The 27,633-nt window shown below is 36.0% G+C and overlaps 3 protein-coding genes across 6 annotated transcripts; 1 reads left to right on the forward strand and 2 right to left on the reverse strand.

Annotated features, from left to right (window-relative positions):
* LOC106879695 (uncharacterized) lies at positions 1-26,225 on the reverse strand. 2 transcript variants are annotated; one of them, XM_089339264.1, is made up of 2 exons: positions 24,859-26,225; positions 1-2,330 (listed from the first exon to the last, which is right to left on the reverse strand). In XM_089339264.1, exon 2 carries the CDS (start codon positions 1,976-1,978, stop codon positions 1,043-1,045), a length of 936 nt encoding a protein of 311 aa, XP_089195390.1. In that variant the 5' UTR covers positions 1,979-2,330; positions 24,859-26,225; the 3' UTR covers positions 1-1,042. The 2 variants fall into 2 exon arrangements, with proteins under 2 accessions (XP_089195390.1, XP_089195389.1); XM_089339263.1 differs by lacking the exon at positions 24,859-26,225 and adding an exon at positions 3,301-3,618.
* On the reverse strand, positions 13,261-16,448 carry LOC128250484 (uncharacterized). 2 transcript variants are annotated; one of them, XM_052975618.2, is made up of 2 exons: positions 16,312-16,448; positions 13,261-14,739 (listed from the first exon to the last, which is right to left on the reverse strand). In XM_052975618.2, exon 2 carries the CDS (start codon positions 14,395-14,397, stop codon positions 13,480-13,482), a length of 918 nt encoding a protein of 305 aa, XP_052831578.1. In that variant the 5' UTR covers positions 14,398-14,739; positions 16,312-16,448; the 3' UTR covers positions 13,261-13,479. The 2 variants fall into 2 exon arrangements, with proteins under 2 accessions (XP_052831578.1, XP_089195391.1); XM_089339265.1 differs by lacking the exon at positions 16,312-16,448 and adding an exon at positions 15,581-15,827.
* Positions 16,472-21,989, forward strand: LOC106879600 (uncharacterized). 2 transcript variants are annotated; one of them, XM_014929258.3, is made up of 2 exons: positions 16,472-18,442; positions 19,832-21,989. In XM_014929258.3, the coding sequence occupies exon 2, from the start codon at positions 20,203-20,205 to the stop codon at positions 21,556-21,558; it is 1,356 nt and encodes a 451-aa protein (XP_014784744.1). In that variant the 5' UTR covers positions 16,472-18,442; positions 19,832-20,202; the 3' UTR covers positions 21,559-21,989. The 2 variants fall into 2 exon arrangements, with proteins under 2 accessions (XP_014784744.1, XP_014784735.1); XM_014929249.3 differs by lacking the exon at positions 16,472-18,442 and adding an exon at positions 18,809-18,976.
* Positions 26,226-27,633: the final 1,408 nt, after the last annotated feature.

Raw genomic sequence — 27,633 nt, forward strand, 5'->3', positions numbered from 1 at the left:
ATGCCAGCAGGGAAAGTAGACGTTAAACGATGATGATGATGATGATGTTACATTGATATTAAGATTCAGTTTAACCATGAAGGAATCGTACAAGAAATAAAAGAAATGAAAACCAACATCAGAATTGGTCCCTTGGTGGGATACATCCATAACATTTAAACCAGAATATACGTAAGATACATGACACAGTCTATAGAAGATCCATACTTTAATTCTAACATAATAACTGTACAGGGATGTTTTGACTTATTAGAATAGATTTCTCAGTTATTTACCCACATTGTCAAATAAATTAATGGTATCTTTTCTCCCAGTAGATGGAAAATATATGAGTACTTAGAAAGAATACTTTTCTTACAAACATCACAGTTCTAAGTTATCTGACTGATATAGATATAGCCATAGTTATATACTGTGATATCTTCTTTCCTGTGTCAATAAAATTGTTATCATATAAGATATTTCGACCTTCAATGAATCCTGTTATGGTAAGTATGGCAGAGCAACATGTATAACTTTGGTTTTAGTGATTCAATTAATCATTTCATTTCTCTTGTTGGTTAATCTAGTGTTTCTATAAATATTGTAAAATATATCAGTAAATATTGGGTTGGTGCATAATTATTGCGGTTTTTATCAACGAAAGCATCTTTAAATGATTATTCCGGAGCATATTTACCATCTACTTCCATTACTGCTTCCCATTTGCTTGGCAGATGATCAGAATAATCATTTAAAGATGTTTTTGCTAACTATTGTTATTGTTTTTTTATGAAAAAAAGCCGCAATAATTATGCACCACCAACCCAATATAAAATAAATACCACGTTGTGTCCTTTATCACCAAGGTAGCAAGATATCAATTCTGATATTTGTAAATATTGATCAGTGTATTAGTTAAGTTTCAAAATTATCCTCTGAAAAATCTTCAATATTCATAAAACTACGAATTATAAAAACAAGAAAATTAATTTGATCAAGAATTTGGTGGTACACAAGCCACCCTGTATTTAACACAACCTGGATTTTGACATCGATACAGTCACTGATCTGTATGAGTCCTTATATGTCTAGTTAGGCCACCTTTCTGAGTGAATGATTTACCACAGATATCACAGTGATATGGTCTCTCTCCTGTATGAACACGTTTGTGAATAATTAAGTAACTACTTCCAATGAATGATTTACCACAGATATCACAGTGGAATGGTCTTTCATCAATATGAACATGTTTGTGTTTACCTAAATCACTGCTTCGAGAGAATGCTTTGTCACAAATATCACAATGAAATGGCCTCTCACCTGTGTGGATACGCTTGTGTATAGTTAACGTACTGCTGGCAGAGAATGCTTTACCACAGATTTCACAGTGAAATGGTCTCTCTCCTGTATGAATACGTTTATGAGTCGTTAAGTAACTTCCACCCGTGAAAGATTTTCCACAGATATCACAGTTATGTGGTTTCTCCCCTGAATGACGACGTTTATGACTAGTTAAGCAATATTTTCTTGAGAATGATCTACCACAGATGTCACAAAGATATGGCCTCTCATCTGTGTGAATGCGTTTGTGTTCATACAAGGTGCTACTAAGAGAGAATGATTTACCACAGATGCCACAGTGATAGGGCCTCTCACCTGTATGAGTGCGTATATGTTTCGTTAATTGACTCCCAATGAAGAAAGACATCCCACAGATGTCACAACGATATGGCTTGTCATCTGTATGAAGGCGTTTGTGTCTCGTTAAATGACAATTTACAGGGAATGCCTTGCCACAGATATCACACTGATATGGCCTCTCCCCTGTGTGAATACTTTTGTGAGCAGTTAAATTAAATTTTAGAGTGAATGTCTTTTTACAGACATCACACTGATATAATGTTTTCCCTTTCTTTTTCTTTCTATCATCAGGAAAATCAATCTGTTTAAATAGTTTTTTACATTCAACTTTGTACTCGGAGACTTTGTCTTCCATCACTTTACTTCTCCCACCCACTTCAATATACAGATGATTTTATTTCTTCTTTTTATTCCAAATAAATATTTCTTCTGCTAGATTTCCATCAACTGTGATCTTTGTTGATATTTGAAGATGTTGCAAAGTCTTTTGTTATCCAATTTTAATTACAATATAAATTCATCTTCCATTCATTTCAGAGTGAAACAGGGGAATTTCGCTGTTAATCTCAGTTCACAGCAAATATTTCACAGTAATTCTACAACAGACTTAAACAAACAGGATTAAGTCTGTTCTACATAATTTATTTTCGGTCTCCAAGTAACGAACTCAAGTTAGTAATTATTTTATGCCAATGCCACTTGATGTTCTGAAATAGAAGAGAATGAAACAGAATATAGAGGATACATAAAATGAAGACATTCAACAGTGGACATGTTACTACATTTCTTCTATATTGATAAACGGTAGATGGAAACGTTTACCTGAAGAAGGGAACTCGTCTAATATAGCCATTACTTTTTAAGACATAAATACATACACACACACACACGTACCCTTTTTCTGAAGATACGATCCAGTAGGGCGAGGAGTTTTGTTCTTTTAAAGAAAATTAGACGCGTTTCAGAAGGGAATGACAAAGCATAACGAAAAAAAACAAAACTAAAACAAATCATATTATTGGCGGTTGTCTGTTAATAGACATGGTGGGAGGAGGGGGAACTGACGTTTGAAATACAGAATATAACAAAACAAAACAAAAAAGACCGAAAGATGAGAAAAATCTCGACGAAAACAGAGCCAGCAAATCGGAAAGTCCGTCCAAAACCTGCGGAGTGAGACATGAGGGAGATTTAGGATTAAAAGACGGTGAAGGTTGGATCGCTTTCAAAAACAAACTGGGTGGGCATGATTGGGACGTTTTAAAATGACATGATGGTCGTGTTTGGAAAGCTTCGAAAGACAGAAGGGGCGACACACCTTTACAAAAACGTGTTTGCGAACGTCCGCTAGCAGACATGTGCACAAGCTTCATCAAACATAAATCAGAAAAATTATTTTCCAAGACTACACTTTTGCGTAATTATTCTGTGTAATTCTTGGAGTATTCTTAGATTTTACATAGAAATCAGAAAGGAAAACCGTGAAAATATTAAGACAACACTATGAAACGTCAATTAAAGCAAGTTTTTTAACTCACTTCTATTACATATGATAAGAGCAACTTTAGTAAAATACCTTCTCTTCTTCATTTCTTTTATCTTTGAACACATCAAAACAAATAGATGTAGCAGAAAAAAGGAGACATTATAAATGTTGATACTATTAATGATACTTACAAATTAATTAGAGAAGCAAAGGCGAAGATGTCACAACTCAAGACTGGAACAAGGACAGCTTCAACACTTTCTACATTTGACAACAAACTCTCATTTAGATTTTGACATAAAGAATGTTGTAGCTATTTCTTTCCACAGTTAATTAGCAATCATCTCTAATTAACTGGATTACCTAAATATCAATACTAAACTACATCTGACCCCGAAATAACAACAAAATTTCGATCAAGTCTCTCCAAGTTGTTGGTGAAATTTAAATTAGAGTCACTCATACTACTTCCGGTTGTAGTCTTCCGGTTATCATAAGTATGGAAATCCATACGTATCCACGCTAATTAATACTTGCAACCTCGTTCATCACTGACTCATTCAACACTGATCCTGGATAACACGGCACGCTCAATTGTAAACCGTGTTATGTTTATCAAGGATCGATTTGTGAAAACACAGGTCAGGGATCTGTCGAAGATTCTGCTGGCATCGCAAAAAAACAAAAAACAACGACACCCTTCCCCTCCAGCAACCATCCCTCTAATGTTCAGCTACCCAGAATGCACTGATTATCACTTGTGTTTACACGACCGTGTTGTGAGGCTGCGTATTTTTTAATACGGATCTATATACTTGAACCTATGAAGATGGGACCAACGAAGAGAAATAATACGAAAGCACCCGATCTGAACAAACGACGTAGACGTGTGTATTCCTTACAGGAAAAAGTAGAGATGATCAAGAAAATATACGACGGTGCAAGCTTCGCTGGTGTGGGCCGCGAGTTTGGTGTTAATGAATCTACCATTCGTTCCATTTACAAAGTGCGTGGAGATATAATGAACGCATTCACGGATGCTGCCCCTAGATCAGTGAATCGAATAGTCAGAGTACATAAAGATGCTTTTATTCAGCCCATGGAAAAGGGGGTTTATTTGTGGATGCAGGATTGTTACAGTAAGCGGCTTCCTGTATCAACAAAACGTATCCAGGATCGTGCCAAGCAAATATATAAGAGCTTGGTTGAGCTTAGTGATGTTGTTGATAAGGACAAATATACTTTTCAAGGTAGCCGTGGTTGGGTACAGAAATTCATTAAACGATATAATTTAGCCAGCAAACTTGTGCCAGGTGATGCAACATCAGATGATACAGAGACTACTCGGCGTTATCTGGAAGAATTTTATAAAATGATGAATGAGGGTGGATATTTACCGTGTCAAGTTTTTAATGCAGTTGAAACAGCCCTTTATTGGAAAAAGATGCCCGAAAAAAGTTACGTAGCCAAAGAGGAGGCCAGGACGACAGGGTTTAAAGATGCTAAAGACCGTGTGTCTCTGTTGTTCTGTTGTAACGGCTCTGGTGATTTCAAAGCTAAACCACTGCTTATCCATCATTCTGCCCGGCCTCGTCCTTTCCAGAACATTAGCATGTTAACTCTCCCTGTGCACTGGCGTGCTAATAAAAATGGGTGGATGACTAAAGTGATTTTTGAAGAATGGTTTATGACCCACTTCCGCGCTGAAGTGAAAGAATACTGTGCCAGAAAGAATATTTCTTTTAAAGCAATTCTTGTGTTAGACAATTGTCCTGGCTATTCTACAAACTTAAATGACCTTCAAAATGAAATCAAAGTGATTTATCTACCGCCTAACACCAGGACATTGCTGCAACCTATGAACCAAGAAGTGATGGCCACATTTAAGCTTCTCTATCTTGACCTTACCTTTGAGAATATACACAAGGCACTGGTGGACGATGAGGAACTAACTGTTCGGCAATATTTGAAACGATTCAACATTCTACACGGTGTCCGCTTCATTGGCAAGGCTTGGCAAGCTGTAAATCAAGGATGTCTTTTGAATGGATGGCGCAACTTATTGCCTGACACAACTCCAGACTTCGTTGGGTTTGAAGAGGATAACATGACTCGAGTTCTGAACATGGCAAAAGCATTACCTGGGGATGGTTTTCAAGAACTCGATGAAACCGACATTTGGGATATGATGGAAGCTCCCGAACGAGAATTAAATGATACAGAGGTGTTGGAATTAGTCGACGAAAGACAAAACGACATAGGTACAGAGGACGATGACTGTGTAGAGTCTAGTCCAACATTAACCATGTCAAACCTAAAAAAAATAATGTCCTACTATGAGCAGTTGACTCAACTCATACAGGAAGCAGATCCAAGTTTTGAGAGAAAAGAATCTGTAACTGCCATTCTAGATCGTGGCATTGCACCCTACAAGGAAATTTATAGGGAACGACAGGCATTAAATAAGCAGTCGATGATAACTCCTCTCTTTGGCAGTTTTTCTGATTCTCCAGCACCGCAAAAAGAGGAACCAGTAGCCAGCCGTTATGGGGCTCTCACCATTAGGTCTTCTACACCTCGTATCCAAGTCAATAACATTGACTCTGACTCTAAACCAGACTTCTCGGGCATTCTCTCTCTACCACAATCAGCTCCAACAAATAACAATGACAACACAGAAGATGTAGATAAGATGTAGATGTAGCTCCGATCCTCCTACATTACACTAACTCAGTGGAATCCGTAAGTGTTATATTTTTCACGGTTACATTTTCCTTTTGTGATTAAACTTTACTGTTTTATTCCAACCATGAAACAAAATTATTGTCTATGTTTAAAGACTGTTTGGAGGTGTTATTTGAGTAAGTTCTGTATACAGTTTGGAGTCTCGGAACGAAAAACTATTTTCCCGATGTATTCTATTATTCATTTGTCACCGATTCATTCAACACGTTTATCATCTTTTTTCTACGCCCACCCGTGATCAACGAAGATAAATGTAGTTACATTACAGTCTTCCTTCCAAGAAAAGAATGATGGAAATAATTGTAGAAGTATAAACACCAATGTCAGGGAAAAAGCATTTTTTTTTTTGAGGCAGCCAAAATAAAAGATTACCCTGTTTGGCGACGAGGACGGTTGTAACAAGGAGGAAGAATTACTAAATCTACGTCTTTTAGAAGATAAAATATATGAAAGAGACCCGGATATATTTAAAGACTTAGGTTGAATCTAGAGAGAGTTAGTCATTCTGAGAGTTTCTGATTATAATACTGTTGATTCCCTCTTATTGTTTTATAAACACCTTTATTACACGGTCAGATCTTGTTTACAATTCACAATAAGGTGATAAATTAAGAGATGATTGTTGCTAATTAACTGTGGTAAGAAATAGCAACGAACATTCTGGATTATGTTAATGTGAAAGTACAAGTTTGCAGTCCTGTAAATTTTTGAACTATTGGCAACTTTTTCCTTCCTAAAACTTTTTCAAAGCCTCTGATTCCACCTAATATCAGGGCGGAGTGATTTAGTTCCGGGTACTATTTTGACGCAAGGAACTATATTACTATAAGCAACTATTTAATGATGACACCGCTTCATCTTCATTAATGACACAAATCTTCGGATCGGGGTTCCATCCAAACTCTGTTTATTATTGTTGTCGTGATTGCGGGGCAACGTGCAGTTTACTGTAATATTTCTCGTTTTAAATCATTTTAAACTTAATTCTTTAATAAGAGACAAACCTTTAAAGAAAATCTGTACAGATACATCTCTCACCCCTTATTTCTCTATTTCTGATTGTCCACAATACCCCAGTCGTGTTACCGTCCCTTGGGGAAGATATTGATATAAAGGAAGGTTTGTTGTAAAATATAGAAGCTGTCATTGTCCAGTCCGAGTTGTGACTACTTGAATCTATCGTGACATCTTCGTCATTGGCTCTGTATTAATATGTAAGTATTATTAACAGAAACAACATCCTCTACATTGTATAGGTCGTGTCTTCTTCCTACTTCATCTGTTTGTTTTAATGTGTTCAAAGATAAAGGAAGGAAAATGAAGAAGAGAAGAACTTTTCCTAAAGTAACGATGCTGTCTTAATCCCCATTCGGGTTGGCCGTCACATATCTAGTACGGTGAACTGAAAAACTTGCTTTAGCTGACATCACCTATTGTTGTGTGAATACTTTGTTTTCCTTTCCACTCACCATTTCAATTATCGTTATTCCCCAATATCTTAATGTTAACTCAAAGAGAAAGTATTTCTTCAGGTGAATATACTGTTTAGTCACCATTTACCAACATCGGGCCTACTTTCTTCTGTACAGGGTATTGTAGATCCATGACTTACGTTAAAACGTTGACATTTCCTGTTTTTCGTTTATTTCCACGGCAATATTTTCTATAATTTATACTGTTTCTCTTGTTTCAGAATATCATACGACATGGCGACGAAAATGCCTCCCCCCACCACCACCACTCAAGCATCTACATCATCTTTTAACGACAAATTGAAATTGTGATGAAGAGCAGATAAATGCCTCTTTTTATTACTGGAGTAATTAATTACTAATAACAGAGATTATCTGTCAGATTTTCCTACTTTTACCGTACAAGATGATTTATATATTTTGATTAAACTTGGATTAGACAGGAGTTTGTGGTAACTTCAAATCTCAACAAGGGTCACAGTTGAGGGAAATATAGCAGAAGAAATATTTGTTAAGAATATAAAACCCAAACTAACAGAACCATTTGCACATTGTGGTGAGGAAAATTATGGAAAGGAAGTTATGTGAGAACAAGTCTGAAACCGAATCTAAACAGATTAGTTTCCCTGATGACATAAATAAAGAGAGAGAAAAAACATTATATCAGTGTGATATCTGTAAGAAGACATTCTCCGTAAAATATAACCTAACTAGTCACAAACGTATTCACACAGGGGAAAAACCGCACAAGTGTGACATCTGTGGTATATCATTCTGTAGGAGTAATGATTTAACCAAACACATACGTATTCATACAGGAGAGAAGCCATGTCACTGTGATATCTGTGGCAAATCATTCTCTAGGAGTGATCAGTTAACAACTCACAAACGTATTCATTCTGGAAACAAACCATATCACTGCAGCATCTGTGGTAAATCATTCTCTTTAAGTGGTCACTTAAATCTTCACATACGGATTCATACAGGAGAGAAACCCTATCACTGTGATATCTGTGATAAGTCATTCTATGTAAATAGTGCCTTAACTGCACACAAGCGTATTCATACAGGAGAGAAACCCTATCACTGTGATATCTGTGATAAGTCATTCTCTGTAAATAGTGCCTTAACTTCTCACAAACGTATTCATACTGGAGAGAAACCATATCATTGTGATATCTGTGGTAAATCATTCTCTGATGGAAGACATTTAACTGTACACAAACGTGTTCATACAGGAGAGAAGCCATATCACTGTAATGTCTGTGGTAAATCATTCTATACAAACTGCCTTAACTACACACAAACATATACATACGGGGGAGAAGCCATATCATTGTGATATCTGTGGTAAATCATTCTCTGGAAAAAGTGCCTTAACTACTCACGAACGTGTTCATACAGGAGAGAAACCTTATCACTGTGATGTCTGTGGTAAATCATTCTCTGATGGAAGACATTTAACAGTACACAAACGTGTTCATACAGGAGAGAAGCCATATCATTGTGATGTCTGTGGTAAATCATTCTCTCAAAAATCGAACTTAACCACTCACACCTTTACTCATGCTAAACAGTAACTGTATCAATCTCAGAATTCACATTTTCTTAAATAAACTACAGTGTGGATATTATTTAATTTTTGTTGATCAGTTATTTTTTTTTATTTTCTTTAATTTGTTTAATTACTAATCTTATTGATAGTTTTGTGTGGGGTCATTTAGTAACTTTCACAACATACACAAAGTGTGGCTCACATGGCAAATACCAATATTTATATTTGAAAAATTATTAGGTACAGCAACAATCGTCATCATCAGTCAATGTCCGTTGTCCATGCTGGCATGGGTTGGACGGCTTGACCAGAACCGAGGGGCTGCACCAGACTCCAGTCTTGTTTGATGAACCGTTGGAACTTTGGCTGGTGGCCTGCAATTTCACCAACTTGACCAGCTCACACATATTAACAGAAATATATATAAAAATGTTAGCAGTGGAGGAAGGCGGTCTGGTAAGCATAGTTGCTGGAGTAAGAACCAGCTGGGTAAAGTTCAGAGAGCTGCTCCCTTTGTTGGTAAGAAAGGGTCTTTCCTTCAGAGTGAAGAGCAGATTGTATGATGCCTGTGTATGAACAGCTCTGCTACATGGCAGTGAAACATGGGCTGTTACTGTAGAGGACATGAAGTCTTGGAAGAAATGAAGCCAGCTGGATGAGTAATAAAGAACATTTGGTAACATTTAATGTTGGCTCCACCATATAGTGTATTCTTCCTTCTTAACCCTTTAGTGTTTAAACTGGCCGTATCCGCCCCAATATATTCTACATGTTTTATATTCAAACTGGCTATATCTAGCTTCTCACACCTAAACTACATTGACATTCTAAAAATAAACAATCACATCTTTGAAAGCTAAAAGATAATGCATGATTAATTCAAAACAATTTAAGTGAAAAAGTATTACATTTAACAGAGTAATCTGAACACTAAAGGGTTAAAGATGGTCATATGTGGCTTGAGATTTGGCTGCTATTTCTAGCAGCCATTTAACCAAAGACAAGTTTCTTGTTAGCTTGTGTTGGATTCTATTTAATCAAACTGTTTTTGATACAAAAATTTAAAGAGCAATAATCATATTTTCTATTATCTTACTTAATAATTTTTTTTTTTTTAAACCCCTATATTTCCCATTTTTTTTTTTGTAAAATAATTCATCTTCCCTAAATTTAAATAAATAAAAAAAATAAATGTTTGTTTAAGAAATTCTGTATGTTCAGAAACCGTTCTTTAAGCCCGAAACATTACCAAAATAAACTGGTTTTGTAATTAACTAAAACGAAACTACATCAATAAATACTGGTTTCAAATTTTAGCACAAGGCCAGCAATTTCAGAGAAAGTGAGCAAGTCAATTACAACAACCCCAGTATGCGACTGGTACTTAATTTATCGAGAGTACCAGTCAATAAATGGTACTTGAGATATTAAGAGGCAAAGCTGAACTCTAAGCATTTTGTCTGGAATGCAAATGATTCTCCAGGCCAACCCCTTACAGAAAACGGACACGGCTGATTGGATCAACCCCTAGTGCTCCACAGGTATTTATTTTATTGACCCCCCCCCCCCGGGAAGAGAAGGATGAAAGGCAAAGTCAACCTTGGTAGGATTTGAACTCATATCATCGAGATCCACAAAATGCTAAGCATTTTAATCGCCATGCCAACCATTCTGCCAGCTTCGCACTTTACAGACACCAATGAATATTATGATTATGGAAATGAGATTCTTGAATCATCTCGTTATGGTTTTAATTAGTTTATTCAATGATTTCCAACTTTGTAGGGAAGAGAAGAATCTCCTTGTCTTCCAAATTCTTCACATGCTCAAAATGAATGGTAGCTGTGGAAGAGGAGACTGAAGAGAAATCTTGGGACAAGGCAGTGAAAAACGTGATCTCAAGATGTTATATCTGACCAAGGAGGAGATCAAGGGAATAGGGGACATGTAGCGCTGCAGAAGATTCCACATCTCCAGCAAGCTTGACAAAATACCCATTAATATAAAGGGGTGGTACACAAACCCCAACCTCTTACCCATTCACATCTCCACTCTTACGCATCATACCATCCATCACTAAGAAGAAAGCACTCCTTCTGCACATATTTCTTTTCTGTTTCCCTCTCTCCTAAATCATGGCGCTTGAGTGGGGAGGAAGTACACTCTTGTAACAGTTATCTACCCTCCCTCAGTCTTCTGTTATCATGCTCTCTTGGACACACTATTTTGTGTTTAGGCCCTGGCTTCTCCTTATTGTGTCTCCCTCATGCACCACTCTACCCACCTAAATATAACATGGGGTAGTAATGCATCTCTTCCTACTTGCCCCACCATCCTTATCTTTCGCTGACCCTTTCACCAACCTTCTGGCATTACATTTTTTTAAAAACTCTCTCTCTCTCCCCTATTGCACCTTCCCTAATATTGTCTCTGTTTAGTCCCTTTCCTCCTGCCCCTTTTTGACAACAAATCTGCTAAACTCATACAACAAATGGCTTGAATCCTGATCAACCATCCAACCCATGCACGCATGGAATGTAGGCATGAAATGCTGATATATATATATATATATATGTATATATATATATATATATATATATATATATATATATATATATATAATAATATAAATAATATATGCATACATACATATGTGTATGTACATGCCTACATCTATACGTATATATATATATATAAGCATACATGGGCACAGAACATCATGAAACATGGACAACAAAAAAATAAGAAGCATATGTACACAGATCATGAACTATTCTTTCAAACAATCAAAGACACAAATGGAAAACAGAACAAACAACATAAAGAATGACCCTTCGTCAATTGTTGGCTGTTTTTCTAGTCTCGTATTTCAAGTATTTAACAACATTATACGCTTTTGATAAAACAGTTGGGATTTGGGACGTTTTCGGAGGGTCAAAATAGGTAACACAAACAGGAAGGGCTGCTAAGCCTAAACGAAGTTGTGATGGCGAACGCATACACGCACACAAAATGAAAAGAAGACAAAAGAAAATTCTTTAACACATCTTTGATTACAAGTGACACGTTTCTCTACCATCTCCATTTGCAAGTTTACACGAAAATTCTAAAAAAAAGAATTACATAATATCTGCAGTTTTAGGCATTGAAGAGGTACTTCCTCAGACATGCAATTGGAGATGGTATGGCAGCATGTGTCAAAGAATTTTCCTTGTCTTCTTTTCATTGGATTATTTATTCTTTGCCAATCCATATGATGGTATAATCATCATGGAACTTGGATTTCCTACACCAGAAGTATTCCAGCCTTGGCTTGGATTCTGACAGTGTTGATAGCCCAGTATTCAGGTTGAGTGAATATACATCTATACATCTATACAGACACACATATGTATTCATATATTGGATTATCCCATAAATAATGTGGTTTTTTTATACTTCTTTTATTTTTCAAAATTAAGATGTTCTTTTTTAATCTAAAATATACTCTTTCATCTATCTGGTACACTTGTCCATGAGAAAAAATACTCTTCCAGTAGTGTTCTGACCTCGTCTACAGAATTCATGATAATCAGATGGGGCAATGTCCAGCAAATGTGGTGGGTGGGGCATCATTTCCCATTCAAACTGCTTCAGCCTTTGAAATGTCACCCTCGCTGGAAGAACACCTTTCTTCTTGAAGCCAAAGCTGGTCGTTTATGGGATGAACCTATATATATATATTTTGGCATACATATATAACAAATATGTATATATATTCATATATGATTGGTTGAATGATCAAATCCAAGCTTCTCTGCTTGGATCTCTACAGAGCTTCCAGGATGAGGCTTCTCTTCTTGGCTGTAGTTTCCAGCTCGGAATTTCTGGAACCACTGTTGACACTGGCTTATGCTTATTATCCGATCCCTATACACTGCATTAATATTCCTCGCACTTTCCATTGTGTTGTTACCTTCATTAAACTCATAAAGCAAAATATGCTCCTTTGTCACTTCCATTATAGTTTTGAAAAAATAACTTAAAGTTTGACTGCACTCTTCAAAACTTGCACTAAGTAAAGTTTTTGTCCCTATGTCCATTAAATATAAACTGTTTGTGTTTCTGACATCTGGAAAGTATTACTGGTATATTTCGATCAACATGACCAGAGTGAAACTTCATTACAAACTTAAACACTATTCTTAAGTGGAAGAGAGACTTTATAACACCAACTGGTCAACAAATTATATAAATACAAAGCAAACAGCTTTGAAGATCAGTTTGGAAAATGTGTAACTTTTATCAGACATTGATCAAGTCTGTGAATTCTGTAGTTTATGGTTGTATCAGGACAAGTTTTGGTTAAATGTTCTACATTTAGAATAACAGGAGAATAATTGAAGAGCAAAACCAGATTTATTTCAATTTCAGGTAATTAAGAATATTTACAAAGAATAACGAGGTCAGAACTCAAGATCCTGGGCCTCACAATTGAGATGTTCTGATATCTTGTGTAACAGACATATCAAACCCATACCATCATGTAGAATGGACATTAAAACAATGATGATGAGAATTCATAAATTGTGTCAGCCACTTACTTAGGCCATACAACTTCAGCCAGGGATACATACATGTACAGCTAAATGAGATCTTTGAGAGAATGATCTACCACAGTTATCACAATGATATGGCTTCTCTCCTGTATGAACACGTTTGTGAGTAGTTAGGGCACTTTTTCCAGAGAATGATTTACCACAGATATCGCAGGGATGTGGCTTCTCTCCTGTATGAATATACTTGTGTGTAGTTAGGGCACTATTTGTATAGAATGATTTACCACAGATAACACAGTGATATGGTTTCTCTCCTGTATGACTCCGTTTATGAATAGTTAAGTTTGAACTTCCAGAAAATGATTTACCACAGATATCACAGTGATATGGCTTCTCCCCTGTGTGAATACGCTTGTGTTTGATTGTAGCACTATGTTCAGAAAACGATTTACCACAGATATCACACTGATATGGCCTTTCTCCTGTATGAATACGTTTGTGAGTAATTAAGTTACCATTTTGAGAGAATGATTTACCACAGATACCACAATGATATGGTTTCTCTCCTGTATGAACACGTTTGTGCTTAATTAATTCCCCACTTTGAGAGAATGGCTTATCACAGATATCACAGTGATATGGTTTCTCTCCTGTGTGAATACGTTTGTGAGAAATTAATTCACTACTTTGAGAGAAAGATTTACCACAGATATTACAGACATATGGTTTCTCACCAGTATGATTGCGCTTGTGTGTAGTCAAGTGACTACTTTGAGAAAATGATTTACCACAAATATCACACTGATGTGGTTTCTCTCGTGTATGAATGTATTTCTGTTTCCTAAAGTGACTAGTTTGCGAGATTGATTTACCAGAGATATCAGAGTGATTTAATGTTTTTTCTTTCTCTATGTCATTAGGAAAATCAATATTTTTCGACTTTGTTTCACATCTATCCTTGAGTTCATCTTGCATCATTTATCACAATACTCAGATATTTTCCTTGGCTTTGCTTTTATATTTTATTCCTGACAAATATTTCTTCTGCTCCTCTTCATACACTGTGGTCTTTGTCAATATTTGAAGATGTAGCAAACTCTTCTGTAAACCAGGTGTAATAAAGATTCAAAATCTCTGCTACACATTCCAGACAGTGGATTGAGGTTAGTTTGTAATTAATCTCAGATCAGAGCCAATCTTCCACAGTAAATCAACCATAGATTTATATAATGAGGGTTATATCTGCTCTCAATCTTCTTTTAGCTTTTAAAAGATGATAAATAAGTAAAATATTCTTTTATGGCAACGTCATCTGATATTCTGAAATAAAAGAGAACGAAATATAAAATATGGAGGAGACTTAAAACTGAAAACATTTTATTATATTTCTTCTGTATTGATTAAATGTAGGAATAAACCTTTACCAGGACAATGGAACTTATCCAATACATCTATTTTCAAGACTAAAATGGACACATATACTTCAAATTCCCTTCAATTTTAAATTACCACTGTTTAACAACACCTGAGTTTATATGGTAGAAAGACAGGTAAACGGAGACCAAATAACACTCAATAAACTCCTGCTTGTATGATCTCCTTTTAAATCATAAAAATGTCTAGTTAATACCATAAAAATAAAGACTAAACATTCACAATGACTGACTTTAAAAGTTCTGTTGCTACAACGTGCATCAATAATTTGTCTGGCCACGGGAAAACATTATCTTGTTTGAAAACAGGAAGGGCATTCGTTCATATAAAATCTGCCTTAATAAACTCCGATCGACTCATGCAAGCATGGAAAAGTGAACATTAAAAACAATGATGATGAAGATGTATGAATCCTATGATCACAAACTGTTAATGCAGACGAAATGTCCCTATTCTGGAAGAGAATAACCAAAAGAAGAAGCCACATTGCAAAACTGATATTGGGTTTTAAAATAACTAAAGCTATGTTAACATTATTGTTTGCAGGTAAACTGGAGACGATTTGAAGTTTAAGGCCCATGTTTGTAGATGGTCGAAACTGCAGAGACCCACGTCCAGTCATGTAAAACATAAAATACGTGGATTACTGCTTCACATTATGAAGAGAGGCTTTCAGAAGCACTTTGTAGCCGATTTCATTGCTAATTGATTGGAGATAATAATGTACCTTCTCATCCTTCATCTCTCAAAAGACATCTGAAAATGTTGGATTAACGAAGTATTTTCTGTGAAATACAATATTACATATGCAACAAATCGCTGACATCTGTAGCCATCAGCAAATCCAAAGGGAGGACGGACAATGTTGACTTCAGCAGGATTTTAACTGAAAAGGGGAGAAAGCCGGAACGAATACCGCAAGGTACTTTCTCTGATGCAAAATTATTAAGAGAGTGCGGTTAACTTCAACTATCAATGATTGGGATTTCAAAAACATATCTTGGCTTTCTTTGAATAACCGAAACGAATAAATGCTTCGTTCGATCTCATTAACGTTCCAATAAATAATCATGCTTTTATTTTTCCTAATGAGATTTATTAATAAAAAAATTTCTTATCTTCAACGCAAACTTAATTGTTTTTTAACGATGCTGATGAGAAAACAATTCTATGATATTAACCAGGATAAAAGCATTTCTTATTCTCTTCGATAATTAGGGAAAGTCTTTCCTCCTTAATTGGTCATTTCATTTTTGTTGGCGTCGCTTCAAATCTCAGCTAATAAATAATCTAGGGAGTTTTTCAACTCACTTCTATTACTATATGTGAAAGCCGACCGGATGAGGAAGATTGAGACAACATCGTTACTTTTCTTTTGTCTTTGAACCCATCAAAACAAACAGAAGAGAAAAATGACACGACCTATGCAATGTAAACGTTTCTATTAATAATACTTACATATTAATGGTGTGAAGATGAGATGAAGCGGGAAGAAAGGGGCCCTACTGGAAGAGGAAGAATGAGTGCGGTCATGTGGGCACAAGTAGGACCAGCTCGGTGCTCTTTTTCTCCTTGGGTGGTGGGAGCAGAGGAATATGTGTAGACGTGCGAACGAGAAAGGTTCTAGCGATAGATTTAGACGAATGGGGCGTATCTCGGATTCAACCCTGTTGGACAGTCAACGCTGAGAGGCAGATGAATCGCACTTTGTTCCTCGCATTAACAATCTAGCGCGAATGATGAAGAAGTCACAAGTCAGGATGGAAAATGACGGCTTCAACACAACTAATTTACAACAAACCTTCGATTAGATTTTCACATCGACATCATAAAGAATTTATTTGTTTACATCTGACATCTCGATACGAAACGTTGTAGCAAAAAATCAGTGCTGGCTATAATTTCTGTAGAAATAACCATAACGAAATAATGAAGAATATTATAGCTATTTCTTTCCACAGTTAATTAGCAATCGTCTCTATTTAATTGGATCCTCTAAATGTCAGTTGTAAACCAGATCTGAACCAACAATAAACATGTTTGTCAAACAATTGCAGGCAAACAACAGAATTACATCGCAAGTTTTAACAATATACTGCTAGGCGACATCACTGACGTACATATGCATTACCTGTGTTTAGCTGTCTTTATTATAATTGGAATTTGGATATTTCATTATATAACTACTATAGATTACAATTTCCGATGTAAAGTTTTCAGCTGTAACTCACCCCCGCCCCGTTAACTTGAAATGGCTTTCTAATTTCCGGCAAGTTCGATGAAATCACCTAATGATTTTAGATTACTGTTCCTCAAATTCTTCCTCGAATGTTCGTTACCCTTGTGGCAAACAAGAATTATTAATATATTTATTGTTATTATTTTTATAAAATTCCACCGAGATTGACGTTACTTTTCGGGATCTAGGAAATAAGTATCAGTCGAGCACTGGGGTACTCGACTGATACTTATCGACTAGCCCTAACCCCCACCTAAAAAGGGATATCGACTAGCCGTGGCCCCCACCTAAAAATTTCAGGTCTGCGCCGGGCGCAGCTAAGGCGTTAGAACAGCCAAGCACACTGACAAGCATCACCTGACGTCTCGGGTAAGGAGAACCGCAAACGATAAGAAGAATTTCGCTGTCAGCAGCTCAGCCCCTCCGAAAGTCTCAAACGCCACAGGCTGGAAGAAACGATTCACTGACAAGTCCCTATACTAAAGGCTTTTATTCGACTAACTGACATTTTTTTGATTCGTTGTCCCACTTCACTTACGAAATTGAATAAGTTTCTTTTTTGGTCACTCCTGTGTAATGCCATCACATATAAATCATGTACAAGTCATGCACTTGCGTAGTTAGTGGGGAACGGTAGGGGCGGCACTTTTAAAGGGGTCGGACTTTTGGGTCTGCTGTAGGTAATATATGTTTTTTTTGTGGGGTTCGGGGGCGGCACACACTCCAGCTACGCTAGTGAAGTCATGTACTGTCAGTTACCAACTAATTTAAAATGTTTGTTTCATTACTTTAAATGTTTATAATATTTAAATAAAATTGTGACTTTCTCCGGACACCCGTACGACTAGTTTGATAACTTATCGGCTTCAACCATAGCGAAACCTACACAAGTGTGATGATCTTTGTGAGACAAGAGTTCATTTTAATTGTTTCATTTGCCATCTTATACAAAATACCACAATAGGGAGTTAAATTACCATTCACAGACGACGAAGATGCGGAGGGAAACTGTTGGAAATGTCAGATGGGAGAACCAAGTGCGTAAAGCCGTGGTTACCGCCCCTGATCCATTAATTCTGTTAATTCCCCCGATGTTGTTTGGTAAACATCATAATTACAGGGTCAGTTCTTGTTTTAAACTGACATTCAGGGGATCCAGTTAAATAGAGATGGTTGTTGCTAATTATCTGTGGTAAGAAATAGCTACAACATTTTTTATTATGTCGATGTGAAAAATCTAAATGAAGGTTTGTTGTAAAATATAGAAGTTGTGTTGAAGCTGTCATTGTCCAGTCTGAGTTGTGACTACTTGAATCTATCGTGACATCTTCATTGGCTCTGTATTAATATGTAAGTATTATTAACAGATACAACATCTACATTGTATAGGTCATGTCCTCTTTCTATTTCATCTGTTTGTTATGATGTATTCAAAGATAAAGGAGTTTAAATTCCGCCGAGGTCAACTTTGCCTTTCATCCTTTCAGGGTCGATAAATTAAGTACCAGTTGCGTACTGGTTCCCTCCCCAAAAATGTCGGGCCTTGTGCCTAGAGTAGAAAAGAATTTGAACATTTTCGCTTAATTTTAAAATTTCAAAAAGTGAAACCAAACATAAAAGATCGCTACAGCATTTTTCTGTTAATTCTTTTCTGCAAAAGTAAATAATAGATGAGAGTAGAGAAATCGCATTTCGTATTAAGTACGACATTGCGGCGCAATATCCAATGATTGTTGTTGGATAGATGCTGTCTTTACCTCAATCTAAAACAACGTGTCTTTATTTGTTGACCATTGGCGATCAACGATTAAAACGGCAGAAAGAACAAAGTTTGAATGAAAAAAACAAAAGCTTTCTTTTCAATTGGTTTACGACAATTAATATGTAAGTATTATTAATAGAAACTACATTGTATAGGTCATGTCATTTTCCTACTACATCTGTTTTGATGTGTTCAAAAGATAAAAGAAAGTGAACAGAAGAAATTTTGGCGAAAGTAAAGAATACGTACATCCGATGTTTAGGGTTTGGGTTAGGAGTTTTGTTACGCCGAAAACGAGAGGTGTAGGTATTCTTTACCTCCGCCGAAATTTTAGTAAAGTAACGATGTTGTCTTAATCCTTTTCCGATCGGTTGTCACACATATGTAATAGAAGTGAGTTAAAAAACTTGCTTTAACTGACTTCAATTACTAGCAAATCTACCCATCTACGGTGGAGGCATAAGGGAAAGAAGTCATAACAGCAGTATGTATTGAGAAATGTTTAAATGGACTTGATAGATAACTGGGTTATGTCTTAGAGAAATCACATTATTGTTGATGATGCAGCATTCTATTGCAGCTACATGACGTGTGTTTCCGACTAAATGTCATGTGATGACGATTCTCTCCCGAACTGAAACAGGATCCCAACCTTAACCTTAACCCTAACATTATGAATAGTTATGTGCACCAGGCCTTCCTTCAACCACTACACAAAGAGTATTAAGAACAAAATGTTATCTAGATATACTTTTATTTTAGTTGTTTACACTATTGTACGCTTGTTTATACTCTTATACATTCAAAGTTCACGAATTTCCCGATTTAAATTATAAATCATATTATGAATGAGGGCCCATTGTCCTGGTAAAAGTTTCGATCTACAGTTTATCAATTTAGAAGGAATTTAATAAAATGTCCATTGTTGAATGTCTTTGGTTTAAGTATCCTCGATATTTTATTCTCTTTTATTTCAGAATATCAGATGACATTGGCATAAAAGAATATTATTTACCTGAGATCCATCAATATTTATCATCTTTTCAAGACAAACAGATGTCATACACAACAGATATGAACCCTCATTTTATAAATCCATCGTAGAATTACTGTGGAATATTGGCTCTGAACAGAATTTTTATACAAAATGCTCTCCAATTCACAGACTGCATTTGTGTTATAATGATTTGATATCGAAATTAAAGCTGATTTACAAAGGAATTTGCAGCATCTTCAAATATTGACAAAAATCACAGTTGATAGAAATATAGCCGAAGAAATCGGAATAAAATATATAAATAAAGGGAAGAAGAACTTTTATATTTATTGTGGTGAGAGAGAAACAAGAATGGAAGACGAATTGTGTGAGAAAAAGATTAAATGTGAAGCAGAGTTTGAAATTATTGATTTCCCTGAGAATATACAGAAAGAGAAAGGAAAGACATTCTATCAGTGTGATATCTGTAAGAAGACATTCTCTGATAAACGTACATTAACTACACACAAACACATTCATGCAGGAGAGAAAAAATATCAGTGTGATATCAGTGGTAAATCATTTCCTCAAGATCAGAACTTGACTGTTCACAAACATATTCACACAGAAGAGAAACCATATCAGTGTGAGATCTGTGATAGATCATTTTGTCAGAAAGACGATCTAATTACTCACAAACACATTCATACAGGAGAGAAAAAATATCAGTGTGATATCTGTGATAAATCATTTAATCAAAATCAGAACTTAATTGTACATAAACGCATTCATACAGGAGAGAGACCATATCAATGTGATATCTGTGATAAATCTTTCTGTCAGAAAGGCGATCTAATTAGACACAAACGCATTCATACAGGAGAGAAACCATATCAGTGTGATATCTGTGGCAAATCATTTCCTCGGAATAGTGAGTTAACTCCTCACAAACGTATTCATACAGGAGAGAAGCCATATGATTGTGATGTATGTGGTAAATCATTCTCTCAAAAAATTAACCTAGTTACTCACAAACATATTCATACAGGTGAGAAACATTATCAGTGTGACATCTGTGGTAAACCATTTGCTACAAGTGATGATTTAAGTAGGCACAAACGTATTCATACGGGAGAAAAACCATATCACTGTGATATCTGTGGAAAATTATTCTCTGATTGTTCTAGCTTATCTAGACACAAACATATTCATACAAAGGAGAAGCCATATCATTGTGACATCTGTGGTAAATCGTTTCCTGCAGCAAGAATTTTGAATATACATAAAGAACTTCATACAAGAGAGAAACCGTATCACTGTGATATCTGTAGTAAATCATTCCGTTCACCTAGTTTCTTAACTAAACACAAACGCATTCATACAGGAGAGAAACCATATGACTGCGATGTGTGTGGTAAGTTATTTTCTCTGAAGCATCACTTAATAATACACAAACGTATTCATACTGGGTATAAACCACATTGCTGTGATGTCTGTGGAAAATCGTTTTACCAGAACAGTCACTTAACTGCTCACAGGCGTATTCATACAGGAGAGAAACCATATCACTGTGATATCTGCAGTAGATTATTCTCTGATTACTCTAGCTTATCTAGACACAAACATGTTCATACAGGAGAGAAGCCATATCATTGTGATATCTGTGATAAATCATTCTCTCAAAAAGGCTCCTTAAGTAAACACATACGAATTCATAGAAAACAGTAACGAGCTCATTATCAGAATGGAGTTTGTGATAAATGCAGTGCATGATGTAGAATATTTGTTCATGATGATCAAATGAATTTTTCCCACTTTTTCAAATTTCTTCAATGAATAATTTTCTGAATACTTCCTAATATTCAGAAAACTTACTGGAGAAACAAACAAGAAAAGACAAATTTACTCATCAAAAATTGAAAACAACATATTTACTGCATTGTGTTTATGAAAACTATCAAGATTCATCGAATGAAAAATTGTGCATGATAAAACTATAAATATGTATTCACGTCTCCAAGAAGATATCACATTATATTTTGTATAGTTACATAAATATTTTTTTGTGTAAGGTAACTTTCCTCTGTGATATGTTTAATAAAGCTTTGTAAATATTCTTAATTACTTGAAATTGAAATAAATCTGGTTTTGCTCTTCAATTATTCTCCTCTTATTCTAAATGTAGAACATTTAACCAAAACTTGTCCTGATACAACCATAAACTACAGAATTCACAGACTTGATCAATGTTTGAGAAAAGTTACACATTTTCCAAACTGATCTTCAAAGCTGTTCGCTTTGTATTTATATAATTTGTTGACATTATTTGATAATAAATATTAGATATTATAGGTTTTGATGAAGTGAATGAGAGATGAACGATAAGATAACTTTATACATTAAATGCTAATGATGGTGGTTATGTCGTAAAGATGTGATGTAACCAATAAGTTAATGGTAGCCAAGTGAGAGGCAGTCTAAAGAAAATCGATTTCCCAATCATTGATACTGTTTCAATCTGATACCATATTGTAGTATCAAAATTCCCATGTGTGACACATTGTTATTTATGATATCTTGAACAAACAACAGAGCAACATATAAGTGGCAAATTAGACATATTTAGAAATATCTCGTTTATCCTCTCCAGTCTCACCTTCCTTTGTGACCACCACTACAGCAGAACCAGATCTATCAGAGACTTACTACACCACCCACCTTATGTCTAACATGGGAATATCCAGATTAAGACAATGTGTTTTATAATGGCAAATGAATTAAAAATGTCTGTGTCAAAGATTTAAGGACATCCTAATTGAGAAATTTGATGAGAGAGAGGAGTAGTACAGATTTGTGAATTGTTTCAGATTGCAAGACTGTTAGAGAAAATTGTGATGTCATAGGAGAGGAACATGTCCACATGGGTGATGGTGCACCACTAACATTTAATGATTCTGCAAAGAAAGAGGCTTGGAAATGCCATTATGAAAGACTGCTGAATGTGGAGAATGAATGGGAGGTGGAGAGTCTGCCAAATGTTGACCCAATTGAGGCACCAACTATCCAAATCAACAGTAGCTTGGTAGATAAAGGAATTAAGGATATGAAGACAGGGAAACCCATGGCCCATCAGGCATCACCACTGAGATGCTTAAAATATCTGGCAGTGTGGGTTATGGGCCTAGTCACCTGTATTGTGAATCAGGTGGTTCATGAAAGTCACACACAAACACTGGTGTAGCAGCACCGTAATCAACTGCTACAAAGATGAAGGTGATGCCTTCGATAGAAATAATTACAGAGGTATCAAATTGTTGGATCAGACGATGAAAGTTATGGAGAGTCATAGCCCAATTAATTAGGATGAGATGCAGTTTGGCTTTGTGCCAGGGAGAAGCACCACTGATGCTATATTTCTGGTAAGGCAACTGCAGGAGAAATGCATAGTCAAAGATAAACCTCTGTACTTGGCTTTTGTTGACTTGGAGGAAGCCTTTGACAGGGTCACCTGATCCCTTATCTAGTGGTCAATGTGGGAACTAGGGATAGACAAGTCGTTGGTGACGGCTGTACAAGCCATGTACAGGGACGCTGCCAGTAATGTGAGGGTTGGAAATGAGTTCATTGAAGAATTCAGGATATAAGTAGGGGTTCACCGAGGATCAATCCTCTGTCCCCTCTTGTTCATCATAGTCCGCCAGGCGATGACAGAGGAATTTAAGACAGGCTGCCCCTATGATGATGACCTTGTTCTTATAGCTGAATGACTACCAGAACTAGTGAAGAAATTTCAGGTGTGGAAGCAAAGTCTAGAATCGAAAGGTCTTAGAAAACCAAAGTCTTAGTAAGTAGAAAGGCAGACAAATCACAAATCTCTTCAGGTAGAAGGCCCTGCTTGATCTGTAGAAAAAGCATAGGTAGAAACTCCATAAGATACACCTGGTGTAAGCATTGGACACATAAGAGGTGCAGCAATATCAGAGGAAGGTCAACAGGGAAAATAGCTTTTTGTGTGGAGGATGCACAAGTAAAATAAACACTAAGAATGTACAGAAAATAAACTCTAACTGCCAGTGGGGTAAGCTAGAGGTAGGAGATAGCTTCTGTTATTTAGGTGACCAAGTTAGTAGTGGAGGTGGATGCTCCAAGAGCATAGCTGTGAGAATACGATTCGGCTGGGAAATTATCGAGAAGTACGTTTACAAAAATCGAGTCAAAACGAAGGAATACCTTTGCTGGATGGATGTTGTGTTCAACTCAATAGAAAACAACGTGTCTTTATTTGTTGGCCATCCCCGTTCAACGGTTAAAACGGCAGACAGAACAAAGTTTGAATTAAAAAAGCCTTCTCGCCTAAATATGTATTATTAATAAAAACAACGGTGGACATTGCAATTAGACAATGAAGGAAAATGGCTGTAACTTTTTTATTTCTTAATTTTGACGATTTTCGTTTTCGATAATGTGTTCTATATGTCACGGTCGTGCGATTCCCCCTAAAAAAAAAATTTTGGACCCCCCCCCCCCCACACACACACACACGCGCGCGGGGGGGGGGTCATTTTTGACATTGTGTTCTACATGTTCAGCCTTCTCGCAACTTAGATGTGAAAATGAACGGCTTACATTTATATTGAAACAGAAAAAGGATCATATGTGGAGTCCCCACCACGAAACTTGATATGCTAGAAATAACAGCTAAACGCGGACAATCCAAATCTTGCATTGGTCCAGATTTCTAGACAGTGAAGAGAAGCCGTCATAAGAAAACTTTCGTTACAAATAACTTGCACACGATTTTTTTTTTTCTCAATAGAAGTAAATTCCAAAGTAAACGTTTCTAGTAGAGAAGTAGAAGAGAACAGGAGCAAAAATAGGAATATACACGCACGGTTAAATATAGAAACTATCACAGTGTCGCTTCCCGAAGAATTTTTAAATGTTAGCTTTCCGAAACATTTTTTTCAATCTTGCAAAAACACGAAGATTAAGAATAAACAGAAAAAGTACACAAAATATTTTACATACCTGTTGTATACGCCGGTTTTGTTTTTTTCACTTTAAAGGTGGATTAATCCCAACAAAATAACAAGTTTAGTCACTGTTTCAGTACGTTTGTGTTCTTCATTGATCTTATGTGAAATCTTGTATTAGTTAAAAAATGTTTGTTTAAAAAAAAAGTATGTCATGTATATGTGTATTTAAAATGTGTATTGCTCAGCAATTTGAGCAAAGAGGTGCTCAAACTGTCTAGTGGAGTACCTCTTCCGCCACATGAATTCTATTAAATACGTGGAAAACAACTCGGATGAGGTACCATAAAGTTGCCGATATTTGCGCTTCAAAATTCCTACATGCACGATATGTACATACATCAAGGTATATTTGTAGAAAATTTCACGAAAAAATATTAATTTTCCTGGAAGTTAAGAGGACTCCGTTGGAATTTCCGACAATTGTCCCCCACCCCCATTCCAAAAAACTTTCACCGGAAATTTTTGTATATTCGGATTCTACATAGTTAATACTATATGCGTAGGAAATTTCATTTAAAAAAATTCATTTTTCTGAAAGTTATGACCTCTCAAAATCTGGGGGGTAAAACCCTGTAGTTATGCCGGTTCAGATTACATATAGTCCATCTGGACCAATGCAAGATTTGGATTGTCCGCGTTTAGCTGTTATTTCTAACATATCAAGTGTGGGGTGGGGGTGTAGGGAAGGGGGGTCCAAAATTTTTTTTAGGGGGAATCGCATGACCGTGACATATAGAACACATTATCGAAAACGAAAATCGCCAAAATAAAAAAATAAAAAAGTTACAGCCATTTTCCCTCAGTGTCTAATTCCAATGTCCACCAAAACAACATTTATATTGTATAGGTCGTGTGTCATTTTCCTCACTATATCTGTTTGTTTTGATGTGTTCAAAGATTAAAGCAAAGAGAAGAGAAGAAATTTTCCTAAAGTAACGATGTTGTCTTAATCAAAATCCGGTCGGCTGTCACATATGTAATAGAAGTGAGTTAAAAAAAACTTGCTTTAACTGATATCAATTATTGTTGTCTTAATACTTCCACTGTTTTCCTTTCCAAATTCCATTTCAATTATCGTTATTCCTCCATTTCTTAAAGAGAAAGTTTGTCTCTCTTAAGGTAAATTGAATCCATCGTTTAGTCAACATTTACCTTTATTTTTAGCATATAAAGTTAACAGCTTTTGTTCAGCATCACTAATTTAAAGTGGTTTTAATGTTGATAGTCAAAGACCGATTATAATTATTGATAGTATATCTGATAATGAGAATCAATAAGACAGACTTCTAATAGGAAGCTAATGCAGAATCGCACCTCTCTTTGAAAAATGCATTTTTTGAAAAATTTTCTTCGGATTCCTACGTTTGATATCGGAAATTACGAATATGCCAAAAAAAAAAAAAAAAGACAAACACTTTTTAAAATTTCACTCCACACGAAAAAAAAAAAGCCAAAAAAATTTAGATTTTGAACTTTTTCGAATTTTTTTTTAAACCCCCTTTTCCAAATTTTAAATCCTCACCTCATCCTCCCCTAACCCCAAACTTTAAATTTTTTTAAGTCACCCCCCCCCCCCCACCTCACCTGAAACCGACCTTTCCGATTTTTTTTTTTTGTTTTTTTGTTTCAGCGGATTTTATCTTTTCGATGACGGAGATTCCGAATATGCCAAAAAATTACGTTTCCAAAATTTTAAATTACTTTTTAAATTTCTTTTTAATTGTGATAATAAACTTAGGAGTTTTATTATCCTTACCGCCAAAATTAATTTCTCTGAAGAGAAAAAAAAACATTGGTAAATATTTACAATAACACCAATTTTTGATTTCTAAGTTTTTTCGAAATTTTCTTTCTGATGAGGCAGATTAAGCCCCCATCCCCGTGGGTGGGACAGTGATTGTATGGTATTTTACTCCTGGGGAGGGGTTGTGGAGAGCTACCTGGACCGCGATCGGTACGAGTCCGGCTGCATAGGCTGTCCAGAGTGGCCTCCACAAGTGAATGTGGAGGCTTGGAGTTGTTCAACGTAATGGCCTCCTTTGGAGGAGGGACTTCCAGTTCCTCAAAATAGAACCCGATTTGCGGGCGGCAAAGAAGGTGCTTGGAGAAGAAATACAAGAGGCCTGATACGCCTATTAAATTATGTGATTAACTGTTAAACTATGTGGTTTTGACTGTATGTAATTGAACTTTTAAGTGAATCTTATTGCATTCCTAAAGAACAGTGATTTCGAAGGGTTTTCGGTCGGCGGGCGCCGAATACCCCTCTCATTTATATCATTCATATTTCATCATCTCTCATTTCATTAATGTATGCGTCCAGCCCGCTTTGCTTCTTGTAATTCTTTGTAAGGCCTTAATGGCCAATTTAATGAAATAAAGAAGGCACGAAAAGAGAATGACTCTCCCCAGACACAATGAAATATGCTTCAACACACGAATTCAAACCGAATAAAATGTATTATATTATTAATTGATTTCAATTTTATTTAATCTACTTTATTTTTATTCCAATATACTTTAATTTATATACTCTAAGTAATTTAGGAAGGAAACGTATACGCATACACACGCATATTGGTGCATAAACAATTAACATCGTCGGTAAATCATAAATCCGAAAAAGAAGCACACTCCAAGAGACGAAGCAGCATCTTATATAAAGTTAGATAAGATCTCTTCGGCCAACGGGTTTGGGATCAGATGGCACGCCGTAAAGCTAAGCGCTTTATGGACGTGAAACTCGGGGTAATCCCATAAACTAGCT

This window comes from Octopus bimaculoides, chromosome 21, assembly GCF_046866305.1.
Source record: "Octopus bimaculoides isolate indiv1 chromosome 21, ASM4686630v1, whole genome shotgun sequence".
NCBI classification, from domain to species: Eukaryota; Metazoa; Mollusca; class Cephalopoda; order Octopoda; family Octopodidae; genus Octopus; species Octopus bimaculoides.